The 20,654-nt window shown below is 42.5% G+C and overlaps 1 protein-coding gene across 1 annotated transcript; it reads right to left on the bottom strand.

Moving 5' to 3' along the window:
• Window positions 1–620: 620 nt before the first annotated feature.
• On the bottom strand, window positions 621–17,283 carry LOC139446366 (fap1 adhesin-like). The gene is made up of 5 exons (XM_071227705.1): window positions 17,135–17,283; window positions 16,253–16,832; window positions 15,420–15,423; window positions 1,450–1,538; window positions 621–689 (listed from the first exon to the last, which is right to left on the bottom strand). The coding sequence occupies exons 1-5, from the start codon at window positions 17,281–17,283 to the stop codon at window positions 621–623; spliced, it is 891 nt and encodes a 296-aa protein (XP_071083806.1).
• Window positions 17,284–20,654: the final 3,371 nt, after the last annotated feature.

Below are 20,654 nucleotides of genomic sequence, written 5' to 3'. Positions count from 1 at the left end.
AATACAAGCCAAACTATGAAAGGCTTACTATCAGCTCTTAGAAACTACAGGAAATCAGCGTATAGATTCCATTAGTTTGAAGCGAGAGGTTATTGTCCAGCATGTGTACATGTAGACAATTTCTTTCAGTTACAGGCAACCGGTCCATAATACACCAATACATATATTTTAAGAAAAATCTATAAAAGAACATGGATACAAATGAAAAGAGGGTACATCACCTACAACATAGCGAAATGATTGGTAATGACGTCTTCTGTAGCCCCTGAAGCACAATATCTTACGAGTTCAAGTCTTCTTCTTCCTTTTAAGCTTTACGAAACACCCGTAGCAGTACCCACCTGAAACCAGACAACCAAGTCAGCGAGCCTGACTGTCCGATCCTGTTGGTCGGCTCTTACGACAAACATGGGTTTTGTTGAAGATCAATTTAAACCCAGATCTTATGGGTATTTTGAATTCAAGCGAGGACGGGAATGCCTTGAAGATTGTCAAAGGTCAATTAAGTAGAGTGCATAATCTCTCACGGCAGTGTTTCAATAATAACACATGAGTTGTGTAATGTCTGAGGTGCCGACATCTCAGTACGCAAGATAAGTGGATGGAGTAAAGTCGCGATCTCATGGAATTGTTCTGTGTTGACCCAGCCACCTTGCACGCTGATGAGCCATGAGTTCACCACTGGGATCCTGAAATCAACAGGAGCCTTTGCCATGGAAGCATCTTGCGTCCCGCTCTGTCAAAGAGTGAGTGAGTGAGTTGGGTTTAACGCCGCTTTTAACAGTATTCCAGTTATATCACGGCGTGTCAGCTTAATGTGGAAGGAAAGCCCAAAGTGATTCAGGTCTCAGACGTTTATCACTTCGGTGAAACCCACGAGCACGGGTATGATGCTGACAAACCTAGAAACATAATCGGGGCGAACCGGGATTCGAACCCACAATCATAGATTTCTGGCATGCCCAAGGGACGCAACTCTGCACAGCGAATCGTGGCGCCTTAGACGACTTGGCCACCCGTGCCCCCCTCTGTCAAAGAATTTCAGAATTCAACCATCAGCAGGCAAGGTTTTGTCTCCTACAAAATGAGTTCTGGTCGACTACACAGCTACAGTCACGGCTACCTATGATGCTTATTTGACGACAAAATGTAGGTAAACAATCAAATTGAAAAAGGGGCTGCCCCTGCTCCATGACAATGCGCTAATATGCAAGACGAGGATGACTGACGCTGCATCTGTACTATGTCCCTCATTCAGTCTTGCTTGACAACGGTATAGGGATCGATACCGAAACGTCGCTTTTCACAGTATTAAAGAAGTTGTTATCCATAAAATTGTGTCTATCTTGTCATCCGTCAACTTCTAAGCAATGCCTATCAAACATTTTGTGGCTTTGAGCAGCTTATAATTAACCACCTGGCAACACGTTCCGGGATTTGAAAGCCTACCTTCGAGGTACTTGCTGTGAAGATGATGAACGTCTGGGGGCCTCCACAGAAAAGCAGTTCTCGGACCAGGCAGGAGAGGTCCGTGTTTGCTGGCATAAGCAACTTGAAGGATACATGTGTCAAATGGATTGAGTTTAAGGGGGATTATATTGAAAACTGATGTAGAAACTATTTGTCTGCCTAATCTACGAAATCTTTAAATCTCTCTCAGTATCAAATTGCTCACACTAGGCTGGGAGGATCCTAATATCTTGCCATATTGTTAATTGAAAACGTAATATTCTCAAAAGGAAAAACATTTCCCTAAAATGCATTTTCTCCTTTGTCCATTGTGGACACGTTAGTGCAGCAATTTAAGGCCAAACAAACATTTCTTTTCTTTTTAGTGTCTACACACATCTTTATTCGAATCAGGCGTTCGATCTATTTTCAGGAGACTGGTAGGCATCAAGGATATGTGACTCTGAGTCCATTGAAGGTCCATGTGAAGAGCACATATGGTTCAAAAGATTTGTTCAAACAGTTCTGCATTGAATGCATGTAGTAAGCTTCAATAGGCCTAAAGATTCAGTTTAGTGTTGATTTATGCTTTTTGCTGCTTTCAGTATCACGCCACATATATCAGAGCAGGGAACACCAGAAATTTGTTTCCCGTGGTGGAAAATTGAACCAGGGTCTCCCACGACGTTCCAAGGCTTTAACCACGAGGCTACCAATACCGCCTAGATTCTAAAGAAATATAAACTCATATAAAGGCTCCCATGTTTTTCAATTGATCGTCTACTTGTATGACATTTCAACTATTTTTAATGGTTCGCGTAAAGAGTTCCTGAAAAACGATTCACGACAGCTTTTAATGTGGAGAGGCAGGATGAGAGATAGAAGCAGAGTAGAAACTAAATAGGAAAAGACAAAAAGGAATAAGAATAGGAAAAAGAAAATCAGGAGTAGAAAAGAAATGGAAATGGAAAGAACAAGCCAGCCACATGTCGCGTATGGATCGACAACAATTGACGACATTGCACTCAAAAGGACGAAAAACAGAATTACCTCATCGAAAAGAAGACAATCCAGCGTTCAGACGTCCTTCAGTACACAGGGGAGAAGAGGAGGGGTGAAGAAGTATGATGACAGGAGGAAGAGACGGATGGAGGAGGAGGGGAAGTAGCTTTTTTGAGAATAGGGCAAAAGAAAGAAAGAGGAAGCATCATATTAAAGTTGTTTAAAATAAATTTACACGAACCAAAACAACCGAATTCTCCAGGCCTCAACACTGCACAGATGTCAACTGATACTGCTGAACTTACTTTACCTAAGCTTCCTAGCCTCGAAGTGTATGTTATAATTCTGTTAATGGTTCCCTAACACGTTCATGTACCAAAGTGCTTGATAAAGTGGTTGAGAACTATATAAGATATCCTGGATGACAGTTTTGTATTGAAACCGATTACTGATCGATCAATAATAAAATCCGGAATAGTAAAACGCCAGCTTTTGTCTTTATGGGATGTTATACAGTGTTCCTTTGAGCTGGATTTGCGCGTGTGTCTGTATAATGGAATCTGTCCCCAGTGACGGATCAGAAGGTGATGTGCGCGAAGGCGTCACGACAGAAGACTCATCGTGTGAGTGCAATATGGGCGCTTGTACAATGATGAAGTGCCGTATTTTATCATTGGATTATTTTCAGTTAGTTGTGACCTATAGTTTTATATTCCCCGACTCCAGACAAATCGATCATTACATTCGTTTATGGTCGTCTCGTCGTTGTTTTAACATAACTCATGAAATAGCTCCTGCGAACATGCTTGTCACCTTCCATCATAAAAAAGAGAGAGTGTGGTTTAATGTTGCTTTATTACGAAGCCAATAACACCACGGAGGCTTGTAGATGTATGAGTTTTGACCTGACAGACCTGGAAGCAGTAACATGGTGATCGATGACTTCTGCTGGAGTACGATCATACGCAATCAAACAAATCGCACAGTGTCACAACTTCACCCAACCGCTCCGTGGTTTGGTGGATAGAACGTCTGCTTGGAGAGCGGAAGGTCGGGGTTCGTAAGAAGAAGGTACATGTTGTTACCGTGCCGGGAGTTCGGCATTACCTAGATAAAACAAGGACTGGTCGGCTCGGAGTCAGTCACACTGTGTCTGAGTAGGGTATCCACCGCGACGTTAAACTGCGGAATGGTGTCTCGGTGAGATAACATTATAAAACTGACATTAGTTTGGGCTAGTACAATCAGCAAAACAGACAGACATACACGCACGCACGCACGCACGCACGCACGCACGCACGCACTCGTTTCGAAATACGTATAATAACCTAAGACCCCAATTCACCCAACATCCCCTCACAAGCCAATCTCCCTCTATTGACTTCTACAATAATGGTGTGTTCTGAGTCCGAGGATATATGTGTCTGTGGCACGACTTGCTTACCCTTTACGGGAACACCTGGTGTCATCACTGATATTCAGTGATCCATTTATAAAACGTCACCGCTATTTTTGCATTTTACGCTCGATGGAAACCGTTTCGGAGGATAATCGGAACTGGTTCTTCTCTGGTCTTGATGTTTTGTGTTTAAAGGAACGTCTTGTGTGCAAAGATAGCGGGACCGAACCAGTATGGCCAACAAATCCATTATCTACCGCCCTACCCTAAGCTTCTAGCAAGGTAGACAGCCATTTCACGCTGACATTTTTTGGATTGGCGAAATTTCGTTTTTCTCATGAACTGATAATGGCGGTCTTTGAATGACATTTAGGAGTGATACACACGAGAGAGAAAATGTGTGGACGTCAATTTCCTTATTATGAGGAACAACGTTTCGGAGTATATATTTACTTCTTCATCAGGTGAATGAGTGCTAGGATAAAGAGAGTATAGTTAAATGTGTAGATGTAAAACATCAAAGGTAACAAGATAAGACACCAAAGGAGGGATCTTCAGCTGAGCCAACGGTATAATTAGCGATGATTGGTGATTAGCATTGGATAAATGGAAGCCAGGAGTTAAATGGAAGTGATTGGTAATAAGCAATCGTGATAATGGAGGATGGCAGCGAATTCTCGACAGTTTATTGAAGTTGATGGGAACGTTTTATTGTTTCTACAGATTCGGGGGCACGTGTGACCCAGTTGTCCGAGGCACCGCAGAACAGAATTGCGCACACAAGCCGTGCCAGAGGCCAAAGATCGTGGCTTCGAATCCTAGATTCTGATTCTAAACTTCCGGGCAAAAGAAAATATGCATCCTTGTTTGGTGGTGACTAAACATGAAATAAACAAGAATGGTAATTCGATGGCGGTGTATTTGATTGGGATATCATAGTTGTATTTTTGACTTTGTTTTTGCAGTGTTTCGAAGACTGTTTCAGAGACTGTTTCAGCCTCGTAACGATTTGATGACGTCAAATCCAATTTTGAAGTGTACCCTTTCTGGTACCCGGTAGTTTAGGTATGTTAGCACCAAATATGTTTCACCAAAGTGATAGCCTGCATCACTTCAGCGTTCCTCCTACACAACCTGAAAGGCTGTAACTTAAAAAATGTTCAAAGTGGCGTTAAACCCAACTTACTCATTCACTCACTTCTTCAAAATCGATGGCGTATTTCTAACGCAGGGTTAAATAATTACATTACAATCCAATTATGACGTTTGGTGATAAAGATTTGATAAAGCCAGGTTAATACTCCAGTAAACTTCAGAAAATATCTAACTGGTCAGAATGAAATAAACTTCTTGGAGAAAGGAGACGCCCCAAACGAGAAATTGATGTGCAGCTGATTCTCCAGTAGTTATCAACCGCCCTCAGCTGTATTCACACACAATACACGGACGGAAGGTAACTCTCGGCCGCTCTGTCAAGCGTGAACTCTAGACCTATTTCTTCTACTTATTCCCACCCAGTGGAGTATACAGTAGCTGTAAAAATGCCAATAAACCCATCCAGTTAAGGAAATAAGCAAAATATAAAATTCTAAGGATCTGGGTTAATTGATTCTTGAACATATAACTAATTCCCTTGGCAGGAGACGACCCAAATTTCCTTTATGAATTCTTTGATTCCCTATTCTTAAAGCACATTAATCCACACCTCATATGAATCTGGGAAATTCACCGAGTGAGTCAGTGTGTGAGTTGGGTTTAATCCTTTTGTGAATGTTATTTAGCTAATATGACGACAATGCCGCTGAGTTGTCGAGAAATTATCGAAGTGACGCATGTCCCAGACGTTTAGCACCATCAGGGTTTGCACATCTATATCAATTATGCGTCAAATATGTGTCCAGTATGTGTCAACTATGTGTCACATAATTGACACAGTTGACACATTTTTGACACGTTTGACATACATTTAACACCTACTTGAAACATAGTTGAAACTCAATTGACACATACTTGACACATATTTAATACATACTGAACACATATGAGACACATGGCCGCCTCCGTGATCTAGTAGTTGAGCGTCCGCCCGCAGAGCAGAAAGGTCGGGCGTTCGATCCCCGGCCGCGTCATACCAAGAGACGTTCAAAGATGGTACTTGTTGTTACCCTGCCTGGCGCTGGGCATTAAGGGGCTAAAACAAGGACTTCTTAAAACATTGGCATAAAACAAGTACTTTGCCATATTCGTATTGATAATAGGGTCTTGCAATGACAGTAGTGCATTAAACTTCAGAATATTTGGAAAGATGTAAAATTTAGATTTTATGTACCTTTGCCTAAGATGGCTATAAGCTGGACAAATTAACAAAAAGTGATGCTTTTCCTATGGACCAATCAGATTCCACCTCTAGCATCAGACCGGTGCTACCGGTAGAGCAGACTGAACCAATCTCATTAAAATCAGATCTTAGTTTTCGCTACCGCTAAGCAAAGATCTGAGGACATCTCATTACGGGTCACGTCAGAACGACCTTTAATCAAACCAATCAGAGCGTCGCTTACCAGATCATGAAAGTGACAGTCGGAGTGTGTTTTCTGATCATGCAACCTCGAAATATTTAACAGAGGGAATTCCGAACGACATTTACGGGTTTTATGATTATATCCATACAATCTAGGCATTCTTCAAGCCGTTCCTTTGATCAATTGTAGAATTTTTAATCGAGAATACGTGAAAATATGTTTCTAATCGTAGTCGCCAGTTTGAAACTAGTGTCGTAAAGCTCAAGAAAGCTGGCTTCTGATTGGCTGATGTCGCTTCTTTGTCAGTCGTTTCATTGGTCGGTCAAAGTTCACGTAAGGTCGTTCTGACGTGACCCGTAATGGGCTGTCCTCTTTGCTTAGAGGTAGCGAAAACTAAGATCTGACTTTAATGAGATTGGTTCTGCTCTACCGGTAGCACCGTCAGAAACATAATTCTAAAACGTCTGAATGGTGCATGTCCTATCTTGCACTACGTGTTCTATTGAAAGACTACGTTGAAGTATGCAGACATTTTTATAGGACCAGGATATGCATGGATTGTAAATGAGACCTATTGCATAATGCATGTTATCAGGTTTGTGTGAGAGTTTATCACCGGCCACGTGATATTAACAGGTGCCATCACAATTTCCTGTGGCGCTGCACACAATGTATGTATGAACCATAACGTTATTTCCCCTGAGCATAAGATCAAACACGTGAGAGTTCCTGTTATATTTGCTGCCATATCTCCCGCTGTGTCCAGACAAACATCATGCTTGTTCACGCAGCCACACACTGGGAGCAGCCCGTTCACCCAAAACAGACTTCCAGACTACAAAACCCCACGTAACATGAGTGTAACATTAAAAAAAAATGAAAAAAAGAAGAAGAAAAAATTAAAAAAAAGGAAAGAAAAAAAAAGAAAGAAAAAAAGAGAGTGTAACATTTGCTGATCGTAAGCGACGACAAAAAGAATCGGATGGTCAGGCTCTGGTGTCATCGTACCCCAACGGCGTTGGTCGTTGTTAACGATTTAAATCACTTGATTGTCTGTTCCCTACTCGATTATTTACAGGACGCCGTCGTTTGACTAGAATATTACCGAGTGCAGCGTTACCAACCAACCATCAAACAAACACAACTTACACAAACGCACAATAGTCTTCAACTCTGGGCAAGACTGGGTAAGAAAAAAATCACACTAGCACAAACAGCCCCTTTCATCTCTATACTTTCAACATATCTATACACATCGCTATTGCAACACAACCAGGGGCGGTCGGGTAGCCTAGTTGGTTAAAGCGTTCGCTTGTCACGCCGAAGACCCGGGTTCGATTCCCGACATGGGTACATTGTGTGAAGCCCATTTCAGGTGTCCCCCGCCGTGATATTGCTGGAATATTGCTAAAAGCGGCGTAAAATCAAACTTACTCACTCACTCCAACACACCCGAACTTAACCTCATATCCTTCTTAGGGAATACAGTAAACTACGGTTATAACGAACACGCTTATAACGAACTGACGGATATAACGAACTTACTTTTTTGGTCCCGACTATTTGCTGTAGTAATGCTGTATATATGCTTATATTCGAACTACGGTTATAACGAACTAAAATTAGTAATCCCCTTGAGTTCCGTGCCGTACTTTACTGTACAAGCCATAGCATCGCAATCCTACAAAGGTTTTACAAGTCAACTGAAACTACGAAGTGCCCTCTGAGCCTCACACAAGAATTCACAGGGGGGCACGGGTTGCCCAGTCGTCTGAGGCGCCGCGATTCGCTGTGCAGAGTTGCGTCCCTTGGGCACGCCAGAAACCTATGATTGTGGATTCGAATCCGGTTCGCCCCGATTATGTTTCTAGGTTTGTCGTGCTCGTGGGTTTCAATGAAATGGTAAACGTCTGAGACCTGCATCACTTCGGGCTTTCCTCCCACATTAAGCTGACACGCCGTGATATAACTGGAATACTGTTAAAAACGGCGTTAAACCAAACTCACTCACTCACACTCACAAGCATTCACAACCTTCCATCTATCTACCATAAACACCACAGGTCCGAGCAGCACCACCCAATTCTTCACAACCTCTCACAACCCTTATCTTCTAAAAGCCTACAGAACCACAAACTGACACGATCCTGAAACAGAGAAATCTCTAAAACTGTAGATTGGTTTATAGTAGTGTACTGAGTGTGAACATGAGGCGCTCAAGTGGAGATGAAAAACTTTACATAAAACGACATTTTCAAGTAATTGAATCTTTTTGGTATTTGATGTTTAATGAATTTAGCCTTGGATAAAATTGATAAAGCTTTGAAGTTTAAACCTAAAAAGTATTCAGTGTTGAACTGTTACTCAATAGAAGTAAGCCATCTTTATGCTTGTCGATATGCAATGTATATTTGGTAAAATAATATTGAAACACAGCTCGCGATTGATTTTGTTTTTAAATGTGTGTATCTCAATGACATTTCAAAGCAAGCATTATGAACAGTTGGATGCTTTATATAAACTCTTCAGAGACACAGCTGCATAGAAAATCAAATCAGAAATACTTTCTCCAAGACTAGACCTGTTTTGTTGTCTACCTGTTTCCCATTGTGAAGCAGAATGCCTAGCTCACCTGGCTCGACCAGAGAAATAAACTAAAGGAAACGAATGAGTTGAGTTTTACGCCGCCTTTTGCAATATACAATAATATTACTGCAGGGGTCACAAAACGTGACGGACAAAGGAAACTATGAAATGTGTTTGGAAGGTGTGCTTTGAAAGAATTTAGTTTCCGCAACACTGAATGTTTTTGACCGTTTGCTAATTACCCATGTGTGGAAGGGAAAACAGTACAAATAAAGAATATATAAAAAGCAGTTGGGTAAAAATACTTAGGAAAGAAGTGGAACACAGATCCATGATTGTTCACATAGTATGTTGGCTTCACCAGTACCTGGTGTTCACATGGTACGTTGTTTTCACCAGTATTTTGTGTTCACATGGTATGTTGTCTTCACCAGTACCTGGTGTTCACATGGAACGTTGTCTTCACCAGTATTTTGTGTTCACATGGTATGTTGTCTTCACCAGTACCTGGTGTTCACATGGTATGTTGTCTTCACCAGTACCTGGTGTTCACATGGTATGTTGTCTTCACCAGTACCTAGTGTTCATATGGTATGTTGTCTTCACCAGTACCTGGTGTTCAAATGGTATGTTGCCTTCACCTTTGCCTAGTGTTCACACGGTATGTTGTCTTCAACAGTACCTGGTGTTCACATGGTATGTTGCCTTCACCAGTACCTGGTGTTCACAAGGTATGTTGCCTTCACCAGTGTTTAGTGTTCACACGGTATGTTGTCTTCACCAGTACCAGGTGTTCACACGGTATGTTGCCTTCACCTTGGTCTGGTGTTCATATGGTATGTTGTCTTCACCAGTACCTGGTGTTCACACGGTATGTTGCCTTCACCTTGGTCTGGTGTTCATATGGTATGTTGTCTTCACCAGTACCTGGTGTTCACATGGTATGTTGTCTTCACCAGAATTTTGTGTTTACAAGGTATGTTGTCTTCACCAGAACATGGTGTTCACATGGTATATGTTGTCTTCACCAGTACCTGGAGTTCAAATGGTATGTTGCCTTCACCTTTACCTGGTGTTCACATGGTACGTTGTCTTCACCTTTGCATGGTGTTTACATAGTATGTTGTCTGTCACCAGTACCTACAGTGTTCACATTGTATTTCCGATCTCTTTCTTGTCAGAGGAACTACATTAGACTAAGAATACAATTGCCAATCAATACATATTTGGAAACAATGATTTGTGATCATTCTTTAAGAGAAAACTATTTACTAAACAAGGGCGGCCTAAGAATGGTTCTCAAGAGAGGCCTTCACCTTTACATTTGACGTGTGCTCACTCGTTTGAAGAACTCGAAAGCCATTGGGTGTCCATGGAGTTACCTTTCATCATGTGTGCTTGTTCTTCATGTTACAGATGTACGAGTATGGATCCCTACGGCTTTGCTTCTATCTGATTACTGTGTAAATATTGAATTACGTCTTATGATCGATGTGAGATTATTTCACGAAAACTTCAAGGACATAGTCTCAAACATTATTTCCCGTCCTCTTAACGAGTTCTGTTGTCCCTAATGCTTTGCTAGCGCGAGGGCACACGTTGTGTTTCATTGGAACCTGTCATACTTACGAGATAAATACAAATCTATTTGGAGGAAGAATGTCGGTACAATTTTCACCAAATCTCGAGAGACAACCCCCGTGTCGATATGTGTGTCACTGTTTCTCATCACTGGTCCCCCGTGCAAACAGCTACGAGCATCTCTCCAGCTCCCTTGCTTCAATATATCCTCGTGTATCGCCCTGCATCATCCTGTATCACCCTGTACCACCCTGTACCTCCCTACATCATCATGTATCATCCTGTATCACACTGTATCTATCTGTATCATCCGTTATGACCCTGCAACACCACGTATCACCCTGTATCACATACCATGCTGGACTGGTATGTCATGATGTTGGGATACAGTGTAAACCTGCTTGTCCGGATCCCACTCAGCCTACTAATATCATTTTGCATCATCCTGTATCATCCTTTTCACTCTGTATCACCCTGTATCTCCCTACATCATCCTGTATCATCCTTTATCACCCTGTATCACCCTGTATCATTCTGTATCATCCGTTATGACCCTGCAACATCATGTATCATCCTGTAACACCCTGTATCACCCTGTGTCATTCTGTATCATCCGTTATGACCCTGCAACATCATGTATCATCCTGTAACACCCTGTATCACCCTGTGTCATTCTGTATCATCCGTTATGACCCTGCAACACCATGTATCATCCTGTAACACCCTGTATCACCCTGTATCATTCTGTATCATCCGTTATGACCCTGCAACACCCTGTATCACCCTGTATCACCCTGTATCATACTATATCATCCGTTATGACCCTGTATCACCCTGTATCACCCTGTATCATACTATATCATCCGTTATAACCCTGCATCACCCTGTATCACCCTGTATCACCCTGTATCACCCTGTATCATACTGTATCATCCTGTTACACCCTGTGGCACCCTGTGGCACCCTGCATCACCCTGTATCGCCCTGTATCATCCTGTATCCCCCTGTACCACATACCATGCTGGACTGGTATGTCATGATGTTGGGATACAGTGGAAACCTGCTCGTCAAGATCCCACTTAGCCTACTAATATCATTTTCCGTCTATCTGGAAATCCGGAACTGGGCGATGAATCTCACTTTCCCATACCATTTATTCCCCTTAACGTCCGGCGTCAATGCGCGACGATGTTTGTCTGGTACGTCATCACACGACAGCCATATTCATGGTTTGTTTTGTTTGTTTGTTTTTTAACGCCTCACTCAGCAATATTCCAGCGATTTGACGGCGGTCTGTAAATAATCGAGTCTGGACAAGACAATCCAGTGATTCACATCATGAGCATCGATCCAAACAATTGGGATATGTTGACTTGCATCAACCAAGTCGAGCCTGACCACCCGATCCCGTTTTTCGTATCTTTCGACAAGCATAGTCGCCTTATGCGACAAGCATGGGTTGTTGAAGACCTATTCTAGCCCGGATCTTCACGGGTGGCCAATATCACATAACGGCTGGTAAAGATGCCTTTAGGAATATCTGACGTATATTGAGTTTGACATCCATTTATCGATTTTCTCCTCCATGTTGAATCGTACATATTTACATGTTTCAATCCCCCAGTAGCGTCGTTATATAAATTATTCAAAAGTACACTTCGGGGAATAAGTATTCTGAATATCAACATCTAATAACTTCTTAATGACAAATTGATGGTAAGGTGACTGATTATAATTACTAGGTACAATCAATCGGATGTAAGTTTAATCAAGATCACTCTGTAAAGGTTTCTATAGAATTAGTTTGTTTGTTTGTTGTTTAACGTCGCACACATTAACATTCCAGCCATACACGGTCTTTGAATAATTGAGTCTGTACCAGACAATCCAATGATTGACATCATGAACATCCTTCTACGCAATTGGGACACGATGACATGCATCAACCAAGTCACCAAGCATGACCGCCCGATCCCGTATGTTGCCCCTAACGACAAGCATGGGTTGCTTACGATCAATTTTAATCCGGATCTTCACGGGTCATAGAATTAATTGGCAATGCTAAATGTTACTACTTTCTCCTCACTATTACCAAAAAAGGTAAGAAATCTATAGAAGATGGACTTGACAAATGCAAGGACCTACGCAATCACTGCCAGATGTTCGTGAAACGGGTCTTGTCCAACTGTTAGCAAAGGTCAAGACCACAACGCAGCTGATCATTCAACTTGTGCAAAACTAGAAGGTGTATCCGTGGGTCGTGTACCAAAGCGGACATCATTCCTGATAATACTGATGGACACCACCCAATATACCTCATATTAACCTGGCAGATAATTGATAACCCACGTGATACATGTCCCTACATCTACGTTATGATTATTAATCTATAACATAAGTAATATAACATGACATAAGTCCGGACTAGTACAAGCAGCCACACAAACACACGTGCATGCGAGTCGTTATTTAAGTGTTATAATCTTGAACACGACTTTAAACCTTATTTAATCACTTGGAGTTTCTTTACGCTTTTCTTCACTTAGAAGCAGCAAAATCTCTGCGGTCGGTCGGATAGCCTAGTGGTCAAAGCGTTCGCTCGTCACACCGGGTTCGATTCCCGAAATGGGTACAATTTGTGAAGCCCATTTCTGGTGTCCACCGCCGTGATATTGCTGGAATACTGCGAAAAGCGGCCTTAAACAATACTCACTCACTCACTCTGCACTACGTAGCAGATGTAATTTAAAATTAACGTAACGTGTTTGTTAGTTTCAACAAAATCTGTAATGGCACTCTCGTGTCACTGGATTTACTGGTTCATTGATCACTTGAATGTCTGATTTATTTACAGGCTGCCGCCGCATGGCAGAAGTACTGCTGTGCTGCCTCAGGCAATAAATACTAACATGTTTATGTGCAATGTATGTATAGCGGTGCAACCGACAGGGCAGGACATGCTTACCCTTTTCGCGAACAGCTGGTGTCCTCAGTGTTTTTCAGCGATCCTTTCATTTAAGTTCCGCAGCAATTTGCCCTTTACGCCAAGTGGAATCTGTTTCGGCAGAAAATCTAGGCTGCTTATTCTATTGCATTGACAATTTACATTTATTTATTCTCATCATAACTTCTTTGATAGGCATTTAGAAGTTGGAGTACTAATTAAGGATAGGAATTTATGGATGAACAACTTCTTTATTTCAATTAAGAGCGACGTTTCAGTGTAGGTTCTAACACCGTTATCAAGCAAGTGATTTACAGAGTGTAGTTGGCAAGTATATATACAAGTAGGAGGCAATGTTTATACAGTAGAGTAGATTTGCCTCCTACTTGTATATATACTTGCCAACTACACTCTGTAAATCACTTGCTTGATAACGGTGTTAGAACCTACACCGAAACGTCGCTCTTAATTGTAATAAAGAAGTTGTTCATCCATAAATTCTTATCCTTACTCATCATAACTGTCAAGAGTTGCAGTTTTTAACGTCATCGTTACGATCCCGATCGTTTTACTTATTTTTATTTTTTATAATTACAGACGGCGGTCGAGGAGTTCAACTCGACCTCTTCATAATTTTAGTAGAATGTTATGAAAGCTTGATTCGTCCAGTTAATGACGGATAGTAAAGAGGATCAGTACACAGCAACGTTTTCGCAGCTCCCTCAAGCAGGCCAATGAGTTGCATGACATTGACGTGGCTGATATGTCACCCCATTTTGCACGCCAATATTGTAACATTTAGAGAGGACACACAAACCACTGGGCCCAATTGCACCGCGCCATCATATGATGATGTAGTCAAAATTTACCAAATGTGCAATCATTATGTTACTGGGCGACACAAAAGTAAACATTTTTTGTCGCATTTACTTTTGGAATGCCTAGTATTGATATCACTTTTTATTCATATGATTATCATAGTATTATGTGAGAGAGTGAGTTGGGTTTTAACGCCGCGTTGAACAGTATTCCAGTCAAATCGCGGCGTGTCAGCTTAATGTGGGAGGAAAGCCCGAAGTGATGCAGGTCTCAGACGTTTACCACTTTCGTGAAAGCCAACGAGCGTGGGTATGGTGCTGGCAAACCTAAAAACATAATCGGGGCGAATCGAGATCCGATTCCATAGTCATAGGTTCCTGGCGTGCTAGAGACGATATAATGTAACATCGTATATAATTCACCTTACCACAATGAAACGTCTTAATTAGTGTATCGTGTATTACCAGAACGGTTTCGTCTAGTTCTGTGGAAACAATCTGGCGTTATTTCCCATGGGGATGCCATCAAATAGCATATGTGAGAGTTTGTACAAATTATGGCGTACTGCAGATATGTCAATACAACTCATTCACATCTATCGGAACGGGTATCACATTGTAGCTCACCTGATTGAGGATCGAGTGGGTTTACGACGTGGCCTGTTTGTCGGTCGAAAACATAAGTTCCTCAGAAACCACTGAGCCAATTATGCTGAAACTTCGAATACTTGTTCCCACCAACAATGACATCCCGATTTGGTCAAGAGGTTCGACAGTCACATTGAAACAAGCTATTTATGACCATTCCTTGAATGACCATGATTTTAAATTTTTGTCTGAAATATCAAGATTGAGGGAGCTCAACTTTATCTTATGATATGTTGTTCAGTTCCTAAAACATTAGTGTTAGGGTTGAGTGTTTATGCAGACAATATTTAAATATTTAAATTGAATAATGGCAGGAATTTTCGTTCTTTGGCTTTCTTTGTTATTTAAACTCTGTTGACTACGTATCCAGGTGAGCTACAGTGTCGTGGCACTATTTATATTGTAACGTTTCGACGATGCTATCATTATGTTGATGGAACGTCTTGTGACCGTTTTCTGTCTTCACATACTCTCCTGCAAGACATATTAGAGTTCACAGGACTCTACATAATACATTCTCGCAATCCTTCACTCAACCCACCACCACCACCCAACACCTCCTACACTACTACACAACTACACGAACACAAAAGATGATGACAAAAGGAACCGTCGTTGAGATAAAACATGTTTCGTAAAATTGCATTTTCAATTTGAAACGTCCAGGTAGCAGGTCTAATCTCGATGTTTAACGTACGAGTATTTTGACTCCAAAGAATCGGGTTCAAATATAAAACATCATTAGTCTTCATCTGTTTGTCAAATGTATTGTCAGCTACCTATCCTTTATAATTATGCAGCAAATATTTGTGATTCCAAATAATAAAACATTCCGCTTGATATTATTCTGTATTCAAAAGCCCGCTGCGCCAGTAACAAGAGTCGTTTGTTTCTTCACCTGAGGTCTTCGGGGACACAGTTGCTCGGAATAAGGCTTGACAGCTCGCAGTATCTATCATGAATTACATTGTATTTTCTTTCAGATATGACGCACTGTCCTGGCAAATGACATTGGCTTGAGGGAATATATGATACATTTAGCTGATGCAGGGACTGAACAGCTACTGTGATCGATACAGAACTTCAACTTTTTAAAGCTATGCTGATTGGAAATTATGGTCTTCCTCTGTTTTGTTCCAAAGGCGATAACTGTCAATATGTACTGGGCGTTTTTGTACTGGTCTCTCACCTGTAACAAGGGTCCCTTACATAACGTTATAAGACTGCTGATTCAATGAATCAGACCGTTCCAGAGCACAGATGAGAACAGTAAACACTAGCTCACCACTACCTCGCACCCTACCTCGTACACTACCTCGTACACTACCTCGCACCCTACCTCGTACACTACCTCGTACACTACCTCGTACACTACCTCGCACACTACCTCGTACACTACCTCGTACACTACCTCGTACACTACCTCGCACACTACCTCGTACACTACCTCGTACACTACCTCGTACACTACCTCGTACACTACCTCGCACACGACCTCGTACACTAGCTCGCACACTACCTCGCACACGACCTCGTACACTAGCTCGCATACTACCTCGCACACGACCTCGTACACTACCTCGCATACTACCTCGCATACTACCTCGCACACGACCTCGCACACTACCTCACCACTACCTCGTACACTATCGTACACTACCTCGCATACTACCTCGTACACTACCTCCCACACTACCTCACACACTACCTCGCATACTACCTCGCACACGACCTCATACACTACCTCGCACACAACCTCGTACACTACCTTGCACACTACCTCGTACACTACCTCGTACACTACCTCACCACTACCTCCCACACTACCCTGCACACTACCTCGTACATTACCTCGTAAAATACCTCGCACACTACCTCGCACACTACCTCACACACTACCTCGTACACTACCTCGTACACTACCTCGCACACTACCTCGCACACTACCTCGCACACTACCTCACACACTACCTCGTACACTACCTCGTACACTACCTCGCACACTACCTCGCATACTACCTTGCACACTACCTCGTACACTACCTCGTACACTACCTCCCACACTACCTCACCACTACCTCCCACACTACCCTGCATACTACCTCGTACACTACCTCGTACATTACCTCGTAAACTACCTCGCACACTACCTCACCACTACCTCGCACACTACCTCGCACACTACCTCACCACTACCTCGCACACTACCTCGTACACTACCTCGCCCACTACCTCGTACACTACCTCGCACACTACCTCGTACACTACCTCGTACACTACCTCGTACACTACCTCGTACACTAGCTCGCACACTACCTTGTACACTTTACCCATGTCGGGAATAGAACCCGGGTCTTCGGCGTGACAGGAACGCTTTAACCACTAGGCTACCCGACCGCCCCTTCATTGTCACTGGCACGCTCCATTTATTTCGGACCCCTTTTCATATAGCTGTTAATCTATGATACGCCGTCCATGTGTTCACGTCATGACGTGAGTATTGGTACTAAGTAATCGCACCGCTCCATACTGAAGAGCGAACATGACCACTTTCATTAACACTTTCTTAAAGCAAAATATGCGTTGGGGACACTGATGGCCCATACGAGGCGCCAAAGTAGGTCCAGATAGCATTTCAAATTAGAACTTGGTTCATTTCGTGGCACTGGATCAGTTACATTATATCAAATTGAAGGTCACAAGTGTAGACCTTGGCCCAGACTTCTCGATCTCTCTTGATCTGTACTTTGGTACTAGATATTGCTCAATTGTATATTGTGTGCACAGTTGATCTCAGTTAAGATTTAATTCGTGTGGAATGCGTAGCGCAACCGAAGGGTGCCCCATCCTTGTTTTACTTCGATAATGTGTAAATCTTGATGATGTGTCTGAGTGAAGGATCGAGTTTGGTTTAACGTCCCTGAGAACACTGCCTCAGTTATATCACGGCGTGCTCGATGAGGTCTCGTTTATGAACGAAAAATTATTTCCAGCACGATTTCCATATCGAGGTCATTTTACCCAAACAAAACGAATAAAACGATCAACTTTCTACCATTTAGTATCTCTTCACCACGTGGGTTTAAAAAATATAGCATTACGCTAAAGTCAATAGTTCCCGTCATCCACGTATCTCACTTGGTACAGATTGTTTGTTGTTTAACGCCCCACTCAGCAATATTCCATCTATATGACGACGGTGTGTAAATACTTGATCACAATCCAGTGATTGACAGCATGAGCTTTGACGTACGCATTTGGGATACGATGACATGCGTCAACCACGTCGCCGAGCCTGACCACCCGATCCCGCTAGTCGTCTTACGACAAGCACGGGTTGCTGAAGACCAGTTCACATCTAATTCTTTATAGCGGAGACAAGTAAGGGTTGTGCTAAAGCCGAGTTTATACCTGGATCTCCATAGGGGAAGACAAGCGAGGGTTGTGCTAAAGACGAGTTTATACCTGGATCTCCATAGAGGAAGACAAGCGAGGGTCTGTGATCTTCACAGGGGTGGTACAAACCTGTCGATGAAACATACTTTTACTGGTGTTGTGTAAATGACTTTTACAAGTATGATAGTTTCTTGCCATCTTGCAATACATCATATTATACTGTCTCTGACATGACTTGATCGAATTCCTCGCGAATGTTTGTCTCAATTACATATTAACATCCCAAATCCCCCCAGTGTCAGAGTAATATTAGATATGATACCCCCCTGGAAGATTCCCGAAAGACAAAGTGCTACTCGTATTCTTGCTGACTGGCAGTTGGTTTCCAACTGGATCAAGAACCTATCATTTCAGGTTTCTGTTCACATCCAATGAGACAAAAGACATATTTCACTGTCTTGGAGAGGGACTGACACTTCGCTGTGACACAGTTCAACATTTTCTATCCAATAAAAATGGATTTTAACAGTTCTGTGTCCATATATATCGCCTGTCGACTGGCCAACATAACGACAAATGTACCCGATTATATTTTGACTTGGCATGCAATGTAGAATACGTTTCTAACTTAGTTTTAGAAACTGAGTATTTTCTTGTGGAAATATTGCCAGGAATCCATTAGGCGGCTCACGTTCTCCAAGATCTTCGAAGGCAAATCAATCTTGACAGTAATGGCTCATGCTTTGGGAAATCTGACTAATGGAACGGTTCCAGTGTTGCCACTGTTCTGCGATTACTTATTAAAGAGCCATTGCTTAAACAAGGGTTTTAATTGTTCAATGGACAACTTTAGATTCTAGTGAAGTATTATTTAATTAAGTTAATTAATATGTGATAAATGTGTTATGTGTAATAAATAATTCTGCATGTTTGCAAGATTCGTGTACATTCTCTCTCCTACAAACCGCTAGATCGCCTTCATGGTGTACTGGATAGAGCGTGCACCCGGAGAGTGGGAGATAAGTGGTTCTGTCCCCTGGCCACGTCATGCCAATTGACGTAAAGAAATGTTACTTGTTGTTACCCTGGCTTTCAGAGGTCGACTGACCGCCTCCGTGATCGAGGGTTAGAGCGTCCCCCCAGAGAGCGGAAGGTCCGGGGTTCTGTCCCCTGGCCACATCATGCCAATTGACGTAAAGAAATATTACTTGTTGTTACCCTGGCTTTCAGAGGTCGACTGACCGCCTCCGTGGTCGAGTGGTAGAGCGTTCTCCCGTCCAGGGTTCTGTCCCCTGGCCACATCATGCCAATTGACGTAAAGAAATGTTACTTGTTGTTACCCTGGCTTTCAGAGGTCGACTGACCGCCTCCGTAGTCGAGTGGTAGAGCGTCCGCCCAGAGAGCGGAAGGTCCGGGATTCATAACCAAAAGACGTTAAATGATAGTACTTGTTGTTACCATGTCTGAGTGAGTTGTGTTTAACGCCGCTTTTAACAGCATTCCAGTTATATCACGGCGTGTCACCTTAATGTGGGAGGAAAGCCCGAAGTGATGCATGTGTCAGACGTTTACCACTTCGGAAAAACCCATGAGCACGGGTATGGTGCTGACAAAACTAGAAACATAATCAGGGCGAACCGGGATTCGAATCCACAATTATAGGTTTCTGGCGTGCCCAAGTGAAAAAAGTCTGCACAGGGAATTTCGGCGCCTTAGACGACTAGGCCACCCGTCCCGCCTCCGCCCACAACACCAGACACTTCACAAAGTCGTGCTGTGCATCTATCCTTACACACAGTCTTGTTCGCGAAAACCTGGCGTCAGGATTGATTCGTGTCATATAGTTTTCACCACTATTTTGGAATCTGTGTCGGCAGATACTCGAGACAGGTTATTCTCTGGCGTAACCGTTTTATACTAACATAATTCACATGACGTATGGCACATGACACATGACACATGACACACCACACGCTGCGACAAGCTACACATGTTACTTACAAGACTCTGGGACAAGAGGGACGACTTCAACTCTCCGTCAACTCCTCTTCAGGTTGAGGAATATTCCAGTAGCTCCACCCTTTGGTGTTTAAATTTCACAACTGTTGAGATACAATTGAGCATGCTCTTTCTAAAAGGTTTCAAAGAGCGTCATAATACTCTTATTCAGAATATGTTTCACCATGGTTACAACATTACCCGTCTTGTTTTTAGGTAAACAATTGACTCCCCTTTGCATGTGTTTGTGACGGGTGCCACCGGTGGGGCAGGATACGCTCACCTTTTCGCAAACACCTGGTGTTCATAAA

The sequence above is a fragment of the Haliotis cracherodii genome, unplaced genomic scaffold (assembly GCF_022045235.1).
Source record: "Haliotis cracherodii isolate W230 unplaced genomic scaffold, xgHalCrac1.p SCAF_10, whole genome shotgun sequence".
Lineage (NCBI taxonomy): Eukaryota > Metazoa > Mollusca > Gastropoda > Lepetellida > Haliotidae > Haliotis > Haliotis cracherodii.
This window is presented reverse-complemented; position numbering and strand designations above follow the sequence as displayed.